This window comes from Ranitomeya variabilis, chromosome 2 (genome assembly GCF_051348905.1).
Source record: "Ranitomeya variabilis isolate aRanVar5 chromosome 2, aRanVar5.hap1, whole genome shotgun sequence".
NCBI lineage: Eukaryota > Metazoa > Chordata > Amphibia > Anura > Dendrobatidae > Ranitomeya > Ranitomeya variabilis.
In genome coordinates, this window is record NC_135233.1 from 235,285,754 (window position 1) to 235,302,602 (window position 16,849).

Below are 16,849 nucleotides of genomic sequence, written 5' to 3' on the forward strand. Positions count from 1 at the left end.
GTTTATGTTCATTCATGTTTAAGTGCAGAGGCAGTAATGAGGGGAATGGAATCATGGAGATATGTCCAAATTATATATATATATATATATATATATATATATATATATATATATATATATATATATATTTTACAAAATAAATTTAATATAAATGTATAATCTCGAAATGAGGCCAGCAACTACAGTCATTCCTATACTCCATTTAAAGATATTGTTAATTAAGTGCACGTTTCAGTATCATTTCCCTCTGGTTCTAGTTTGCTACAAAAAAATAAAAAATAAATCTGGAAAGCAGCCAAAGTTTCCACCAACAAGTCCCAGAGGAACTGCCTGTGGAAGAACCAAAGACCATTGGGACTGCACAATCACAGCATCATTACCCCCTTAGGGCCTTAATAATGACAGTTTCAATAACATGGGACAAAAGGAGAAAGTCATGTCTGTTACATCCTTGTGTTAAAAAGTTCTTACCAAGTAAAATATCACGCTCTACTTCTAAATATGCAAGGTTCAGGTTAAACCTCACACCAAGGGGGTGAAAGCATTGGTAATAAGACTAATTGGTATGAAGCCTCAGGCAAGAAGAAAAAAAAAAAAAGTTTAGTAAGTCAATACACAAAATATAAGACACGATAGGCATATTAGTATTTCAATGCAGATTGAAGTTTATTGTTAAATATACAGTTACTTCAAGACACTGAACGGTAACTACATAAAACCAGTGACAGTTACTTACACAAAAACAGTACCCCAAAGTGACAGATAGAAAGACACTAGAGACAGATGGGCAAGTAAGAAGTCTAAAGTAAGACAATCCTAAAGTTGGTTTCCAGTAACTCGTATAGTCTTCTCAGCAGTGGCACCTTCTTGACATTGAAGCGCTGTCACAATTCTTAAAGTGCAGTGCATGAAACCCCTTCAGATTCCTGCTTGGTTTCCAAAGTTAGATTATCATACACAAGTCCCTTCCATACCCCCTTTTCCTCAAAGTGCATGCTTTCCCCACTCACTTCGTGCTTGCGGACAGAGGCAATGAATGGGAGGGAAACATTTTCCATTTTGGAAACCACTAACTGAGCTGTAACTTTACCACGCCGTGGGACATCAACTGTGACACGTCTCCTTTCTGCTATTGACCTATTGACAGTGGCGATCTTCTGGAAATGACCATTATAAGTTATAGTTCCTTCAAAGCCCAAGACAGAAAATGAAGTAGATAATTTGGAGTCAAGTGCCCAAGTATTTTCCCATTGAGTTGTCTCAGTGATTCTGGTCTCCCAACTAAAAGTGAAATCATGACTCTGGACTTCATCCGTTTTGTTGACAAAAGTCTCCTTCTTAAGCACATATGGGCGGCAGACAATCTTGGAGATGTCATGCAATTCAACGTCCGAGATATCAAAAGAAGGGGCATACAAGTCACCCATCCCAGTACGAAACCGACAACAGTCATCCATACTGGAACGGCCAACTTCAATGACATTACCATGGTATCGAAAGTTCCGGAACACAAAGAGGCCATTGAAGGCCTTGAACAGAACCCTGTCACCATCATGAAACACTTCAAACTCACAAGACTCATCTGGGATGCTTTTCTCTGTATCCAAATAGAAAACACCTTCTTTGTCTGCACAGCTGACATATGAGTCTCGAGAATCCTTCAGCATAATCTTGCCATTTGGAAGCAAAGTGATGAGAAACTTGCTGTTAAGGTCCTTCAACTCCCGGACTTGGACCAGGTATTGCTTTCCATTACAACCCGAGGACAGGAACATGTCATTGTCAGTCTGGAAGGAGACACCTTCCTCAGTAAACAAGTACATAGTGAGGGGTCCAAGACCTCGGGAAACCCCCTAAAGAGAAGAAAAAAAATAATATTACACAATAAATCCAACAGACTTTTTGCTCTCAAGCATCACACAGCCACCATTTTCATTTCAAACCTCAACTGGATGACAGCCATTTTTCCCCCGGCAACAGACATCAGGGTCAGTTTGTAGGCCCACTGTGACATATGCATGACATCTGTCCTACTAAACTGTAGAGACATTGGCATGTTACAGGGCTCAATTTACTCATTTTCACTAGCTGAATTGCACAAGGACAGAACTTAGAGGTTGTCCAGTATTTTAGCATTTATCACTCATCTTTAGCCTGACCCCCAAGCACCCCCAGTGGTTATAGGAGGCTGCCGGCCAGAATTACTCACTTGTCAAGCTGCTCCATCTTCTGGTAGTGGCTGAGGCTTGGTACTGCACACCCACCTCCTACTCAAAGCAATAGGACATGAATGTGTAGTACCCTGCTTTGGCCACTATCAGTAGATGGCCAACAGCTGCCAACACCAAGAACAGCTGATTGTGCTGGAGCCAGGGCCGGTTTTAGGCAAAGTGGGGCCCTAGGCAAAAGTTTAAAATGGGGCCCCAAATGCTAACGTATTGCACCAACAGAAACATTTTGGTTGTAGCTACATGCGCTGATTTCAGGCCACTAAACGAGCGTGATCAACAATATTGAAGTCATTCGCCACTTGTTTCCAGCCTCTTTACACTGGCTGGGGACAGAATGATCACTAGTAAATCAATCTGTCCCCATACAGTATCATCTTAGCAGAATATCTGCAGTTTTAACTGGGCGATGTGCTGATGAGAACAATGATTTTTGTTCCGGCATATACTGTACATACATACACCGTACATACACACAGATACACATACCATACATACACAGACATACACCTTACATGCATACACACATACAGTTATATACACAGATAGTATACACATACCGTACATACATATACCATACATACACACAAATACACATACATACACCGTACGTAGACACACAGATACACATACAAATACAGTATATGCAAACACATACATATACCATACATACACACAGATACACATACATATACCATCATACATACACATACCGTGCATGCACACATGCATATACCGTACATTCACACAAATGCCGTACACATATACCGTACATACACACAGATACACACACATATACCGTACATACACAGATACAGTTATATACATATAGTACACACATACCGTACATACATATAAAATACACCCAAATGCACATACCGTACATACATACATATACCGTACATGCATACACACACATATACCGAACATACAGATACACATACACGTACCGTACATACACACATACAGTATATACACATACCGTACACACATATACATACACATATACTGTATGTACATGCACATAAACATACATATATACCATATATCCATACAAATTTATTTCACATACACAGATACACACATACTGTACATGCATACACACACACAGCCATACAACTGTACCATACACACACATATACTGTACATACACAGATACACACAGATAGAAACATACACATAGATACACACAGATGCACACATACATATACAAGCATATACATACATACATACTACTCTTGTATAGGTGATCAGATGAGCCCTGCAGGTCAGTTCAGCTGGAGAGGGCTGCAGACCCCACTGTGGGGGATGGGGCACAGAGCAGACAGCACCTGATGATAAATTCCCAGTAAGGGAGGAAAAGACTCAAATTCAAAAAGTTCCATGACTAAAATTATAAAGAGATAAGTTATAAAGAGCACTATAACTGCACATTACTTTTCAGGTCACTTCACAGCATACATTTTGCTGCCGTGCTGCCCCTGCAGTGAGCTCCTCCCCCATCTCTTCTCTGTGAGGAGACGCTGCAGCCTGCTCTGAACAGAACAGTGGAGGGAGCAGAAGACCCCCTGTAAGTCCTGCTCTTCCTCCACTGATGTCTCTATGTGCTGTGCAGCCGGGGCCCCTGACTGTAGGCGAGTACTCACGATTGGGACGCTCCATGCAGGGGGACAGACGGCAGCCAGTGAGCGCTCTCCTCAGTCTGGTCACTGTGAGGTAAGGAAAGCGTTCATTGGCCAGCGTCTCTCCCTGCATGACACGCCCCCTTTTTGATCTCCTGCACTTCGCGCCCGCTCTCTCCCCGACACTCGGTGTTCCATGATTACAGGAGGGAGTGAGAGGGGCCCGACCCTGCATGATACCGGGCCTGCCTGCAGGGGCCCCCCTCCACCTCTGGGCCCTGGAGCAGTGCCATCAACAGTATGTCTGCCCCTGGCTGGGGGCCCCTAGGGCAGAGGGGGCCCCAGGCAGCTGCCTAGTCTGCCTGCCCCTAACGCCGGCCCTGGCTGGAGCCTTAAGAATGGGGCAAAGTAAGAGCAGTGGACAATCTCTTCAAAGTTAATGAGAAAAAAAGAAGAAAAGTTTGTTAAAATGGACCAAAAATTTAAATAAAGTTAGAGAAACTTCTTACCATCTGGAGAGTACAGGGGCTGAGCAGCTCCTGTGAAGTATAAAGAACATAGTCAGATGGTAGTAGCGAGTAGACAGATTGTGGCTATGAGTTTTCTGACTAAACCATAGGCAGGGACAGTGTTAGGGAGTGATGGGCAATTGTCCATGGCCTTCAGCATCTACCGTAGGGAATACACAAATAGTGAAAGTTCCTAGAATGTATGGGCTCCTGGTGGTTTATATTAGCCAAAAAAAGGTTGCATCCAATAAATGGGTGCCTGAGAACAAGGGGAGAATATGAACACACCACTTAGTGTCAGCAGAAGTGTTAGAGAATGGTGGTATACAGCCATAAATTGATAAAACAAAATGTATATAGATATTTGTTATATTAAACAAATGGTTAAAAATAAGGTGTAGATTAAAAAAAAAAAAAAAAAAAAAAAAAAAAAAGATAGATGACTAAAAGCCAGTATATGATCACAATATGCAGGATAAGTATGTGAACAGTAAAGTGCTCTAGTCTTAGGAAACGATGTGGGGCAGGGATGGGTGTACTCTGTATACATGTCTGTCACATACATTTATAAATCCCAGCTGCAGACAGGAGTCCATAGGTGTATGTATACAGGTCAGCAAGTCACCCAAGGAACAAAAATGCTGCCTATTCAGGTTTATTGGATTGTTCTCAACAGCACATTGCCTGGTGTAACCTGCAGATGTGCTGCCGATAACATGGGGACAAATTGATCGTTTTGTGCCCATCATTCTTCCTCAGCCAGTGTAAAAAGGCCGTGAAACAAGCACAGAAGGACTATAAATATTGTCACATTCATTTAACAGCCTGAACTCAGCCCATGTAAATATAACCTAAATCTTTGATTAGGATGGTGCCATAGGTCAGCATTTAGGACCCCCTGCCTAAAGCCTGCCCTGACAGAGCCATCCACAGGTGACCACCAACCAAGCTCTGTAGGAAGAGATTAAGCAAAGATGATGCATGGATTATCACAGCACTTGTATTCATTTCAGTGGTCCATAGCACAAAACAAATCCACAAGCAACAAACATTACATTTAAAACCAGCCTTAATCCACCATTACTGAGATCCCATTACTTATTAGAGAAGGCCCCAGGCAGCAGATCTACAAACCCACCATACTGCCTACAGATACATACCCTACAACTGTCATTCAGTGCCTTACACATACCCGCTGTATACACCATATACCAGTCCCTTCCCTCCTATATATAGCCAGGATTCCCAACGAGTACTGCCATTCTCCCCTCCCCCTGGAAAATTAACTTTTTGGGAAGGACAGGTGATCTGGGTTATTCCTAATGAGAGACTGGAGATGGGGATAGGCTATGTGCACACGTTGGAAATTTCCAGCGGATCTGCAGCGTTTTTTAAGCTACTTTCACACTGTTTCACACTTTTGTATGGCGCATTCACTGCTAGCGTCAGTATGTTGCAACGACGCAATTCGGCGTGCGTCGTCCGACGCTAGTGTGAAAGTAGCCTTACCGTGCAGAAATGCTGCAGATCCACAAGTGATTTACAATACAATGTAAATCAGTGAGAAAAAAAAATTCTGTGCTAATGGTGCGGAAAATTCAGCATGGAAAAGCTGCGGATTAAAAGAAGGAGCATGTCACTTCTTTTGTGCGAATCTGCAGCGTTTTTGTACCCATTTCATTATAGAAATCCGCAGGGGTAAAAGCGCATGAAATCCACACAAAATCCGCAGCAAATCCGCACAAAAAAAGCAACAAATCCGCACCTGCATTTTCTGGGGGGGCAGCGCTTTGGGCGGAGCAGAGTATCCGCTGCGTCCAAAGCGCTACGTTTCATGACCTTGGAAACATAGCCGAAAAAGTCTGCAACTTTTTCAAAAGCAATTCATTTTAGGCCAAGTTCACACTGTCAGTATTTTACATCAGTATTTGTAACCCAAATACAGCAGTGGGTGATAAATGCAGAAGTGGTGACGTGTTTCTATTATACTTTTTCTCTCCTGGTTTTAGCTTAATATACTGAGATTAAAAAAACTCCCCAAATACTGACTGTGTGCCTATATCCTTGGGAAAAACTCTTTTTTAAAACATTTTTTAGTTCTTGAATAGGTCTTTGAAGTGTTTTTTTTCTACATCTAGTGTTTTGCAACAGTTTGACTAGATGGTGTGACGTTCAAAGCCTGAAAGGCGTTCATCGTATGAACAGCAAAGTGAATTTTCCATCACATTGATAGAGAATTTTCAGCAGTTTTTGAGGAGGATTATGGTGCAGATTTGCTTCAAAAAACCTCCTGAAAATGTCAAAAACTCTGAACCTAGCCTTGTGTGTATGTTCACACAGAATTTTTTTGTGAGAATCTTGGAGCAGATTTTACTTAAAATGTTCTTTGAATAAGCTTCAATTCATTTCAGTAGCAAAACGTGAATGCTGTACATGATGCTGCCCCGCATTTTTTATACAATGTAAAAAGAAGCAGCTCCCCAATCTGTGAGGTTTTTCTGTTTGAAAAAAATAAACGCTTCAAATTTGACCACTAAATTTATTACTGCAAAAAAAATGCACTAAATGAAAAAAATGGATCAAAAAACATCAAAAAATATTTTTGTGATGCTGCTTGATGTGGATATTTCAGCTTGTAAAATCCATGTGAGCATACCCTTTGAATTTTTGACAGCATGGATTCTTCTTGCTGAAAAAGTTTTTTTTTGTCAGATTTGAGGCTTTTTAGGGTATGTTCACATGGCATCTTTTTCAGTGGATTTCATCTGGAAACTGCCTTAGGGTGCTCTTTCAGATCGTGCGTGTGTCCAGTACGTGTGGTGATAGTTTTCACATGTACCAGAGACATTGACACACATAGACCCATTGAAGTGAATGGCTCTGTGCACGTCAGTGTGTTTCCATGGACCATGTGTCCATGGGCAAAATACGCTGACAAGTCTGTTTTTTCAGAGCAGCATGGGCCACAAAACGTCCCACACACATCTGTGTGTCATCAGTGTGACATGTACCAGCACCTGTGAATCAGCGGTACTCTTCACGCTGTTCTCCGGCGCTGAAGACAGTTCTCATCATTGTCCCCTGCTCGCGCTGCAATCACTGCTAGCGGGGGACAATGTTGAGAGTTGCATTCAGATGATAACAGCGAGAGCAAGTGCTGCTGAAGACAGTATTCATCAGCCACCGCCTGCGCTATAAATAAATAATTTTTTTTTAAATGATATGAGGTTCAGCTGTCAGCTTCGGCAAGGCTGGCTATCAAGAATAGAGAGGTCTCCACAACATATTTTTAAATATTTAAATAATTAATTTAAAAAATTGTCATGGAGTCCCCCCTTTTGGACTACCAGCCAAGCTAAAGCAGACAGCTGAGGGCTGGTATTCTCAGGCTGGTAAGGGGCCATGGATATTGCCCCTCCAACCTAAAAATGGCAGCTCACAGTCTCTCAGAAAAGGCGCATCTATTAGATGCGCCAATTATGGCGCTTTGCCCGGGTCTTCCCACTTGCCCTGTAGCGGTGGCTAGTAGGGTTCATAGCTTAGTAATGGAGAGGCGTCTATAAGACAACTATCCATTGCTAATACTATAGTTATATGGTAAATACATCCTTTTCTTTGTCCTCCGTGCTAACACCCTTGCACATCTCCTGTCCATCCTTAAAGGGAACCTGTCACCCCCAAAATCGATGGTGATCTAAGCCCACCGGCATCAGGGGCTTATCTACAGCATTCTGGAATGCTGTAGCTAATCCCCCGATGTATCCTAAAAGATGAGAAAAAGAGGTTAGATTATACTCACCTGGGCGGGCAGTCCAATCCGATGGGCGTTGCGGTCCGGTCCGGGGCCTCCCATCTTCATAGGATGACGTCCTCTTCTGTCTTTACGCAGCGGCTCCGGTGCAGGCGTACTTTGTCTGCCCTGTTGAGGGCAGAGCAAAGTACTGCAGTGCGCAGGCGCTGGGAAAGGTCAGAGAGGCCCGGTGCCTGCGCACTGCAGTACTTTGCCCTGCCCTCACCAGGGCAGACAAAGTACGCCTGCGCCAGAGCCGCAGCGTGAAGACCAGAAGAGGACGTCATCTGAAGATAGGAGGCGCCAGACCGGACCACGACACCCATCGGACCGAACCAGCAGCGGGACCGCCCCTGGGTGAGTATAATATAACCTGATTTTCTCATCTTTTAGGATACATCGGTGGCTTACCTACAGCATTGCAGAATGCTGTAGATAAGCCCCTGATGCTGGTGGGCTTACCTCACCCTCAATTTTGGGGGTGACAGGTTCCCTTTAACTCTGCTTCCTGACAAATTCATCTCTCTCCTCGCTACTCCTCCGCTTCCCCCCTCTGCAAATCTCTTCACTGGCTCCCATTCCCTCAGCGCATCCAGTTCAAATTACTAACACTGACCTACAAAGCCATCTATAACCTGTCTCCTCCATATATCTCTGAACTAATCTCCCGTTATCTTCCCTTATGTAATCTCCGGTCCTCCCAAGACCTCCTTCTCTCCTCCACACTTATTCGCTCCTCACCCAACCGCCTTCAAGACTTCTCACGAATATCCCCCATCCTCTGGATTTCTTTACCCCAACACATCCGACTATCAACCACATTCGGATCCTTCAGACGGAACCTGAAAACCCACCTCTTCAGGAAAACCTACAGCCTGCACTGACCCCCGCTGCCTCCTCTTCACTACCGAAGCTATCGCCTCACCAACACCGGAGGTGCTGCAACCCTCAGCCTATTGTCTTCTTCCCCACCATCCTGTAGAATATAAGCCCGCAAGGGCAGGGTCCTCGCCCCTCTTTATCAGTCTGTAATTGTTAGTTTGCTTACTGTAAGTGATATCTGTAATTTGTATGTAATCCCTTTTCATGTACAGCACCATGGAATCAATGGTGCTATATAAATAAATAATAATAATAATAATAATAAATAAACACACAGCCAGAATGAAGTCTTTTATTAGAAATAAAACAAAAAACTTTTCCATTTTTATTTAAAAATAACAAACACAGTTATACTCACCTAATGCCCATTCCATTGAAGCCCTCGTCTTCTGTAATAAAACAAAAATAAAAACAACACCCCCAATATCCCTCACCTATCCATCATGACATTGGTATTGTCAATGCTCTGGTGAGCACTTCTCTTCAGCTTAAACCTTCCCCGCCCAAGTACCCAACCACTCCCAAGTACTCAACCACTCCCCCGACCTGAGCCCCCCAAATTAATACAATGACACCATACGTTGGATAATAATGGCCACAGCAGCCTTTATTTAAATAATATACAAATATTTAACAAAATATAACTATCACCGGGAGGGTCCTTGAAGCTCCCAAAAATCTGGTGACAAACCATACAAATTAATTTGCGGACAAATGCCAGTCCATAAATTACTCCAAGCCGTTACTCCACTGGCTCGGGAGCTCAATATCCCAAGGGGTTCCATTGTCCACTTAAACCCTGGGGATCCGACCAACCACTGCCGAAAATCCCCACAAAATCACCGGACCAAAACTTAATATAATAACAATTGAGGAATCCATGTACCCATGGATCCCCCAGACCAATTTAGCACCAACTTCATGGACCCCTCAACCGCAACAAAGCCACCATGACCCAATAAAAGAACTACCCTATAGTCACCAGAGAAATATAAAATAAGGGCAGGCGGGACTGCTTGTGACTTTTCCAGGGCGGGAACTGAATTTACCCACCCCTAAGCAACCCTATAAATACTCCTTTTACATACCCCCACCCCATTCCAAACTGCCCCACCCCCTCCAACCCACTGTTATGCCGGCCTCTGCCCACGCACGGGGGGAGGGGCGACTCGCTCTGGCCTTTACTTTCTGTCCCATGCCATAATCCATGTCTGGGAATAAACAGTTTCAACCTGGACGGTGCCAAGATGTGACTGTCCAGGCTGAGAACCACTGTGGAATGAGCTGCTGCAAGCGCAACATTAGTGAATGGCGGTGACATCATCAAGGTTACTTCAGGTCACTGAGGCTGCTTTCCCAGCCGGGCTAATGAAATCCGGTGACCTCAGCACCGTGGGAAAAAGTCACTGAGTTAACCACAGTTCAGCTCAGATCACTGGTGACAACTTGTGACCAACAACAGAAAATTGAAAATTTGTAATAATTTGCGACTCTATGTCAACTGTTGCGGTAGATTGATGGTCACAACGAGACACCATAAGAAACCAATAGATGCCATGTCGCCTGACACGTCATCATGTAACCCTAGCCTTATACAGTCCGAACACAGTACAATATTTTGCATTGTCACTACTAATGGTAATTGGCCTGGGCTAGAACCACAGATAGGGTGGTGGTCTATTGAAGTGAAGGTGTCCAACATGCCCTGGTAGACTTTGTCAGGAAGACTTGTGGTATAGCGGGAAGAATCGTAGACTCTGCTAGGGGCACTACCAGAGGAAAAGCCAGCATGTGAGCTTGCCTGTGAAAGTGCGGCGCCCCAGGGTCCTGGTATTGCGGGCAGTGGTATTGCTTTCCTCTCGGGGAGAGTGATGCTACGTTTGGAGGCAAAGAAGGATAACTGCATCCAAGTATCACAAACATGCAACACATTTCACACTCCAGACCACCAGGGGGAGCTTCTGCTCCTATTTATTAGGTCACTCCCCATATATATATAACTGGTAGTCTGTAGGGAAAGTTAGTTAGTTCCAGACAGGAGTTCTGGCAGAACGTTCCAGACCTGAGACTGAGGAGGACAGAGGGACAAAGGAGCTGTGCATGCCCTCAGAGCTGCAGCTCCCAGAAAGAGACATTGAGAAGGCAGAACTGTATTGCAGCGAGCGTGAAGGAAGTCATAGCAAAGGAGAGGATACCAGAAAGTGACCAGCCCTACACAGGCTGCCTCCTTCTGAGGCGCAGAATCCCAGTGGCCGGAACACCAAGGGAGTAAGGACCTTTATGCTTTGCTCCAGAGACCGGCAGGTCAGCTAATTTCAAGATACCTGTCCGCCCTACACCCAGGAGGCACGGTGGCAACCCTCGGAGGCCGGGGCGTGCTAGAGTCCCTATAAACAGCTTCAAGCCACCAGTCATACGGGTTTGTCCTATCCTATATGGGGGACAGAGAGAAAGACATCTGTGAGACCTGTTGTGAACTCTGTTCTCGAACTCCCTCCTGTGGTCAGGAATGGTATTTCTGTGAGTTCTGCCCGTGGGTTCCCTCTGGTGGCTGAAAGTGGAGCTGCTGGTCTGGAGGTGGCTTCCTCAGCTGCATCGTTTAAGACTGGGCTGGTTCCTCTATTTAACTTTGCTCAGATCGTTACCTGATGCCAGTTGTCAATGTATCTGTACTGGTTCAGATCTCACTTGGATCTCCTGATGACCTGTCTACTTCAGCAGAAGCTAAGTCCCTGTTAAGTTCATTTGTTGTTCATTTGTGTGCTGAATATATTTCTGAGTACCTGCTAAGTTTTGTCCAGCTGGCTATCATGATATTGTCTCGCTAGCTGGAAGCTCTGGGTTGCAGAGTGGCACCTACCGCGCCGTGTGTCGATGCGGGGGGTTTCTTGCTCACTCTGCGTGGCTTTTTGTAGTTTTTTGTGCTGACCGCAAAGATCCCTTTATCTATCTTCTGTCTATTTAGTAAGTCGGGCCTCCTTTGCTGAAACCTGTCTCATTCCTATGTTTGTGCCTTCCTCTTAACTCACAGTCAATATATGTGGGGGGCTGCTCTTTTCCTTTGGGGAATTTCTCTGAGGCAATGTGAGGCTATATTTCTCTTTAGGGGTAGTTACCTCTCAGGCTGTGAAGAGTCGTCTAGGCAGAGTCAGGTACGATCCACGGCTAATTCTAGTGTGTGTGATAATAGATTAGGGCTGTGGTCAGCAGAGCTCCCACTTCCCAGAGCTCGCTCTATTTTGCAGTTTTGACTATCAGGTCATTCCTGGTGCTCCTAACCACCAGGTCCAGCCATAACAGTACAACTGGCCAAAAAGTGTTAATGCATCTCAATAGAGGGATAAGAGAAGTTCTGAGACCATTTTTTTTTCTCTGCAGTGTGTTTAGTCTTTTTTTTCCCCTAAACCTCTGGGTGGTTCAGGACTCAGGTGTAGATATGGACATTCAAGGTCTGTCCTCTTGTGTGGATAATCTCACTGCAAGGGTACAAGGCATTCAGGATTATATAGTTCAGAATGCTATGTTAGAGCCTAGAATCCCAATTCCTGATTTGTTTTCTGGGGATAGATCAAAGTTTCTGAATTTCAAGAATAATTGTAAACTGTTTCTTGCCCTGAAACCTCGCTCCTCTGGTGACCCTAGTCAGCAAGTAAAAATCATTATTTCCTTGTTGTGTGGTGACCCTCAAGACTGGGCATTCTCCCTTGCGCCAGGAGATCCTGCATTGCTTAATGTAGATGCGTTTTTTCTGGTGCTTGGATTGCTCTATGACGAACCAAATTCTGTGGATCAGGCAGAGAAAATCTTGCTGGCTCTATGTCAGGGTCAGGATGATGCTGAAATGTATTGTCAGAAGTTTAGAAAGTGGTCTGTGCTTACTCAATGGAATGAGTGTGCTCTGGCAGCGATTTTCAGAAAGGGTCTTTCTGAGGGCCTTAAGGATGTTATGGTGGGGTTCCCCACGCCTGCTGGTCTGAATGAATCAATGTCCTTGGCTATTCAGATCGATCGGCGTTTGCGGGAGCGGAAAGTTGTGCACCATTGTTATGACCCCAATGGCAGAGGGTCTCAGAAATAGTTTCTAAGTCTGCAAACACAAAAACCAGCTCATAGGGCAGTGGTAACTGATCTGACCATATATCTAATCCTAGCACCACAAATAACAGCAGCCGGGGAACGTACCTACGTTGATTCTAGACGTCTCGCGCCAGCCGGAGAACTAACTAACCCTAGAAGGGAAAAGAAAGACCTTTCTTGCCTCCAGAGAAAAGACCCCAAAAGTTGGATACAAGCCCCCAACAAATAATAACGGTGAGGTAAGAGGAAAAGACAAACGTAAGGATGAGCTAGGTATTTAGCAAAGAGAGGCCCACTAGCTAATAGCAGAATATAGTAAGATAACTTATATGGTCAGCAAAAACCCTATCAAAAATATCCACGCTGGATATTCAAGAACCCCCGAACCGTCTAACGGCCCGGGGGGAGAACACCAGCCCCCTAGAGCTTCCAGCCAGGTCAGGAATCACATTTAGTACAAGCTGGACAAAAATGAGAGCAAGCAAATAACCCAAAAAACAAAGAAGCAGGACTTAGCTTAATTTTGCACGAACCAGGACCAGCAGATAGGAGCAAACAAAAAGGTTCTGATTACAACGATGCCAGGCACTGGACTAAGGATCCAGGAGGTTTATATAGCAACACCCCTGGACTAACGACCCAGGTGGGTGCAAACTGAGGAAAGAAAATCCCAGAGTCATATCACTAATAACCACCAGAGGGAGCCAAGAAGTCTAATTCACAACAACCATATGGCGGTGTCCTCTGAGCAGAGGCCTGAGCCTATGCAATGTGATAGGACTTTGACCAGAACTGAACGGCAAGAGCACAGACGTCAGAATGGGCTGTGTTTTTACTGTGGTGACTCCACTCATGCTATCTCTGATTGTCCTAAGCGCACTAAGCGGTCCGCTAGGTCTGTCACCATTGGTACTATACAGCCTAAATTTCTTTTGTCCGTTACTTTGATTTGCTCTTTGTCATCCTACTCTGTTATGGCGTTTGTGGATTCAGGCGCAGCCCTGAATTTGATGGACTTAGAGTATGCCAGGCGCTGTGGGTTTTTCTTGGAGCCCTTGCAGCATCCTATTCCATTAAGGGGAATTGATGCTACGCCTTTGGCCAAGAATAAGTCTCAGTACTGGACCCAGTTGACCATGTGCATGGCTCCTGCACATCGGGAAGATATTCGCTTTTTGGTGTTGCATAATTTGCATGATGTGGTCGTGTTGGGTTTGCCATGGCTACAGGTCCATAATCCAGTATTGGACTGGAAATCTATGTCTGTGTCCAGTTGGGGTTGTCAAGGGGCCCATGGTGATGTTCCAGCGTTGTCAATTTCTTCTTCCACTCCTTCTGAAGTACCTGAGTTTTTGTCGGATTACCAGGATGTATTTGATGAGCCCAAGCCCAGTGCCCTGCCTCCTCATAGGGATTGTGATTGTGCTATTAATTTGATTCCTGGTAGTAAGTTTCCTAAAGGCCGACTTTTCAATTTATCTGTGCCAGAACACGCCGCTATGCGGAGCTATATAAAGGAGTCCTTGGAGAAAGGGCATATTCGCCCGTCGTCGTCACCGTTGGGAGCAGGGTTCTTTTTTGTGGCCAAGAAGGATGGTTCTCTGAGACCTTGTATAGATTACTGCCTTCTTAATAAAATCACGGTCAAATTTCAGTACCCTTTGCCTCTATTGTCTGATTTGTTTGCTCGGATTAAGGGGGTGTTATGACCCCAATGGCGAGGGTCTCAGAGGAACGTGGAAGTCTGCAGAATACAAAAATCCAGCTCATAGGGCAGTGGTAACTGGGTTGACCATATATCTACTCCTAACGCCAACACTAGAAGTAGCCGGGGATCATTCCTACGTTGATTCTAGATGACACGCGCCAGCCGGAGAATCTAGCTACCCCTAGTAGAGGAAAACAAAGACCTTTCTTGCCTCCAGAGAAGGGGACCCCAAAGCTGGATAGAAGCCCCCCACAAATAATGACGGTGAGGTAAGAGGAAATGACAAACACAGAAATTAATCAGGTTTAGCACAGAGAGGCCCGCTTACTGATAGCAGAATAAAGAAAGGTAACTTATATGGTCAACAAAAACCCTATCAAAATCCACACTGGAAATTCAAGAACCCCCGAACCGTCTAACGGTCCGGGGGGAGAACACCAGCCCCCTACAGCTTCCAGCAAAGGTCAGGATATAGATTAGGAACAAGCTGGACAAAAATACAAAACCAAAACAAATAGCAAAAAAGCAAAAGGCAGACTTAGCTGATATAACTGGAACCAGGATCAGTAGACAAGAGCACAGCAGACTAGCTCTGATAACTACGTTGCCAGGCATTGAACTGAAGGTCCAGGGAGCTTATATAGCAACACCCCTAACTAACGACCCAGGTGCGGATAAAAGGAATGACAGAAAAACCAGAGTCAAAAAACTAGTAACCACTAGAGGGAGCAAAAAGCAAATTCACAACAGGGGGCTAGTTGGTTTACCAAGATAGATCTTTGAGGAGCGTATAATCTTGTGCGTATTAAGCGGGGCGATGAATGGAAAACTGCATTTAATACGCCCGAGGGCCATTTTGAGTATCTGGTGATGCCATTCGGGCTTTCTAATGCGCCATCTGTATTCCAGTCCTTTATGCATGACATCTTCCGAAAGTATCTGGATAGATTCATGATAGTATATTTGGATGATATTTTGGTATTTTCGGATGATTGGGAGTCTCATGTGAAGCAGGTCAGAATGGTGTTCCAAGTCCTTCGTGCTAATTCCTTGTTTGTGAAGGGGTCTAAGTGTCTCTTCGGAGTTCAGAAGGTTTCCTTTTTGGGCTTCATTTTTTCCCCTTCTACTATCGAGATGGATCCAGTTAAAGTCCAGGCCATTTATGATTGGACTCAGCCTACATCTGTAAAGAGCCTTCAGAAATTCCTGGGCTTTGCGAATTTTTACCGTCGCTTTATCGCTAATTTTTCTAGTGTTGTCAAACCACTGACTGATTTGACCAAGAAAGGTGCGGATGTGGTGAATTGGTCCTCTGCGGCCGTTGAGGCGTTTCAGGAGCTGAAACGTCGTTTTTCTTCGGCTCCTGTGTTGTGTCAGCCAGATGTTTCGCTCCCTTTTCAGGTCGAGGTTGATGCTTCTGAGATTGGAGCAGGGGCTGTTTTGTCTCAGAGAAGTTCTGATGGCTCTGTGATGAAGCCATGTGCTTTCTTTTCTAGAAAGTTTTCGCCTGCTGAGCGTAATTATGATGTTGGCAATCGGGAGTTGTTGGCCATGAAGTGGGCATTCGAGGAGTGGCGACATTGGCTTGAGGGCGCCAAGCATCGCGTGGTGGTCTTGACGGATCACAAGAATTTGACTTATCTCGAGTCTGCCAAGCGGTTGAACCCTAGACAGGCTCGATGGTCACTGTTTTTCTCCCGTTTCGATTTCGTGGTTTCATACCTTCCAGGTCCTAAGAATGTGAAGGCTGATGCCCTTTCAAGGAGTTTTGTGCCTGATTCTCCAGGAGTTTCTGAGCCGGCTGGTATTCTCAAAGAGGGGGTGATTTTGTCTGCCATCTCCCCTGATTTGCGGCGGGTTCTGCAGGAGTTTCAGGCGGATAGATCTGACCGCTGTCCTGCAGAGAGACTGTTTGTCCCTGATAGATGGACTAGTAGGGTTATCTCGGAGGTTCATTGTTCGGTGTTGGCTGGTCATCCTGGAATTTTTGGTACCAGAGATTTGGTGGCTAGGTCCTTTTGGTGGCCTTCCTT

At 44.8% G+C, this 16,849-nt stretch overlaps 1 protein-coding gene across 1 annotated transcript; it reads right to left on the reverse strand.

The window, feature by feature from the left end:
- Window positions 1-649: 649 nt before the first annotated feature.
- LOC143809289 (uncharacterized) lies at window positions 650-5,570 on the reverse strand. The gene is made up of 3 exons (XM_077292389.1): window positions 5,520-5,570; window positions 4,360-4,389; window positions 650-1,853 (listed from the first exon to the last, which is right to left on the reverse strand). The coding sequence occupies exons 1-3, from the start codon at window positions 5,565-5,567 to the stop codon at window positions 894-896; spliced, it is 1,038 nt and encodes a 345-aa protein (XP_077148504.1). The 5' UTR covers window positions 5,568-5,570; the 3' UTR covers window positions 650-893.
- Between the last annotated feature and the right edge of the window lie 11,279 nt (window positions 5,571-16,849).

Coding starts and splice junctions, on each gene's coding strand:
- LOC143809289 (XM_077292389.1), bottom strand. CDS start 5,567: ATGGTGTATACAGCGGGTATGTGTAAGGCACTGAATGACAGTTGTAGG. Junction 4,390..5,519: donor CACTGAATGACAGTTGTAGG/GTATGTATCTGT, acceptor TATACTTCACAG/GAGCTGCTCAGCCCCTGTAC. Junction 1,854..4,359: donor GCCCCTGTACTCTCCAGATG/GTAAGAAGTTTC, acceptor TCTTCTCTTTAG/GGGGTTTCCCGAGGTCTTGG.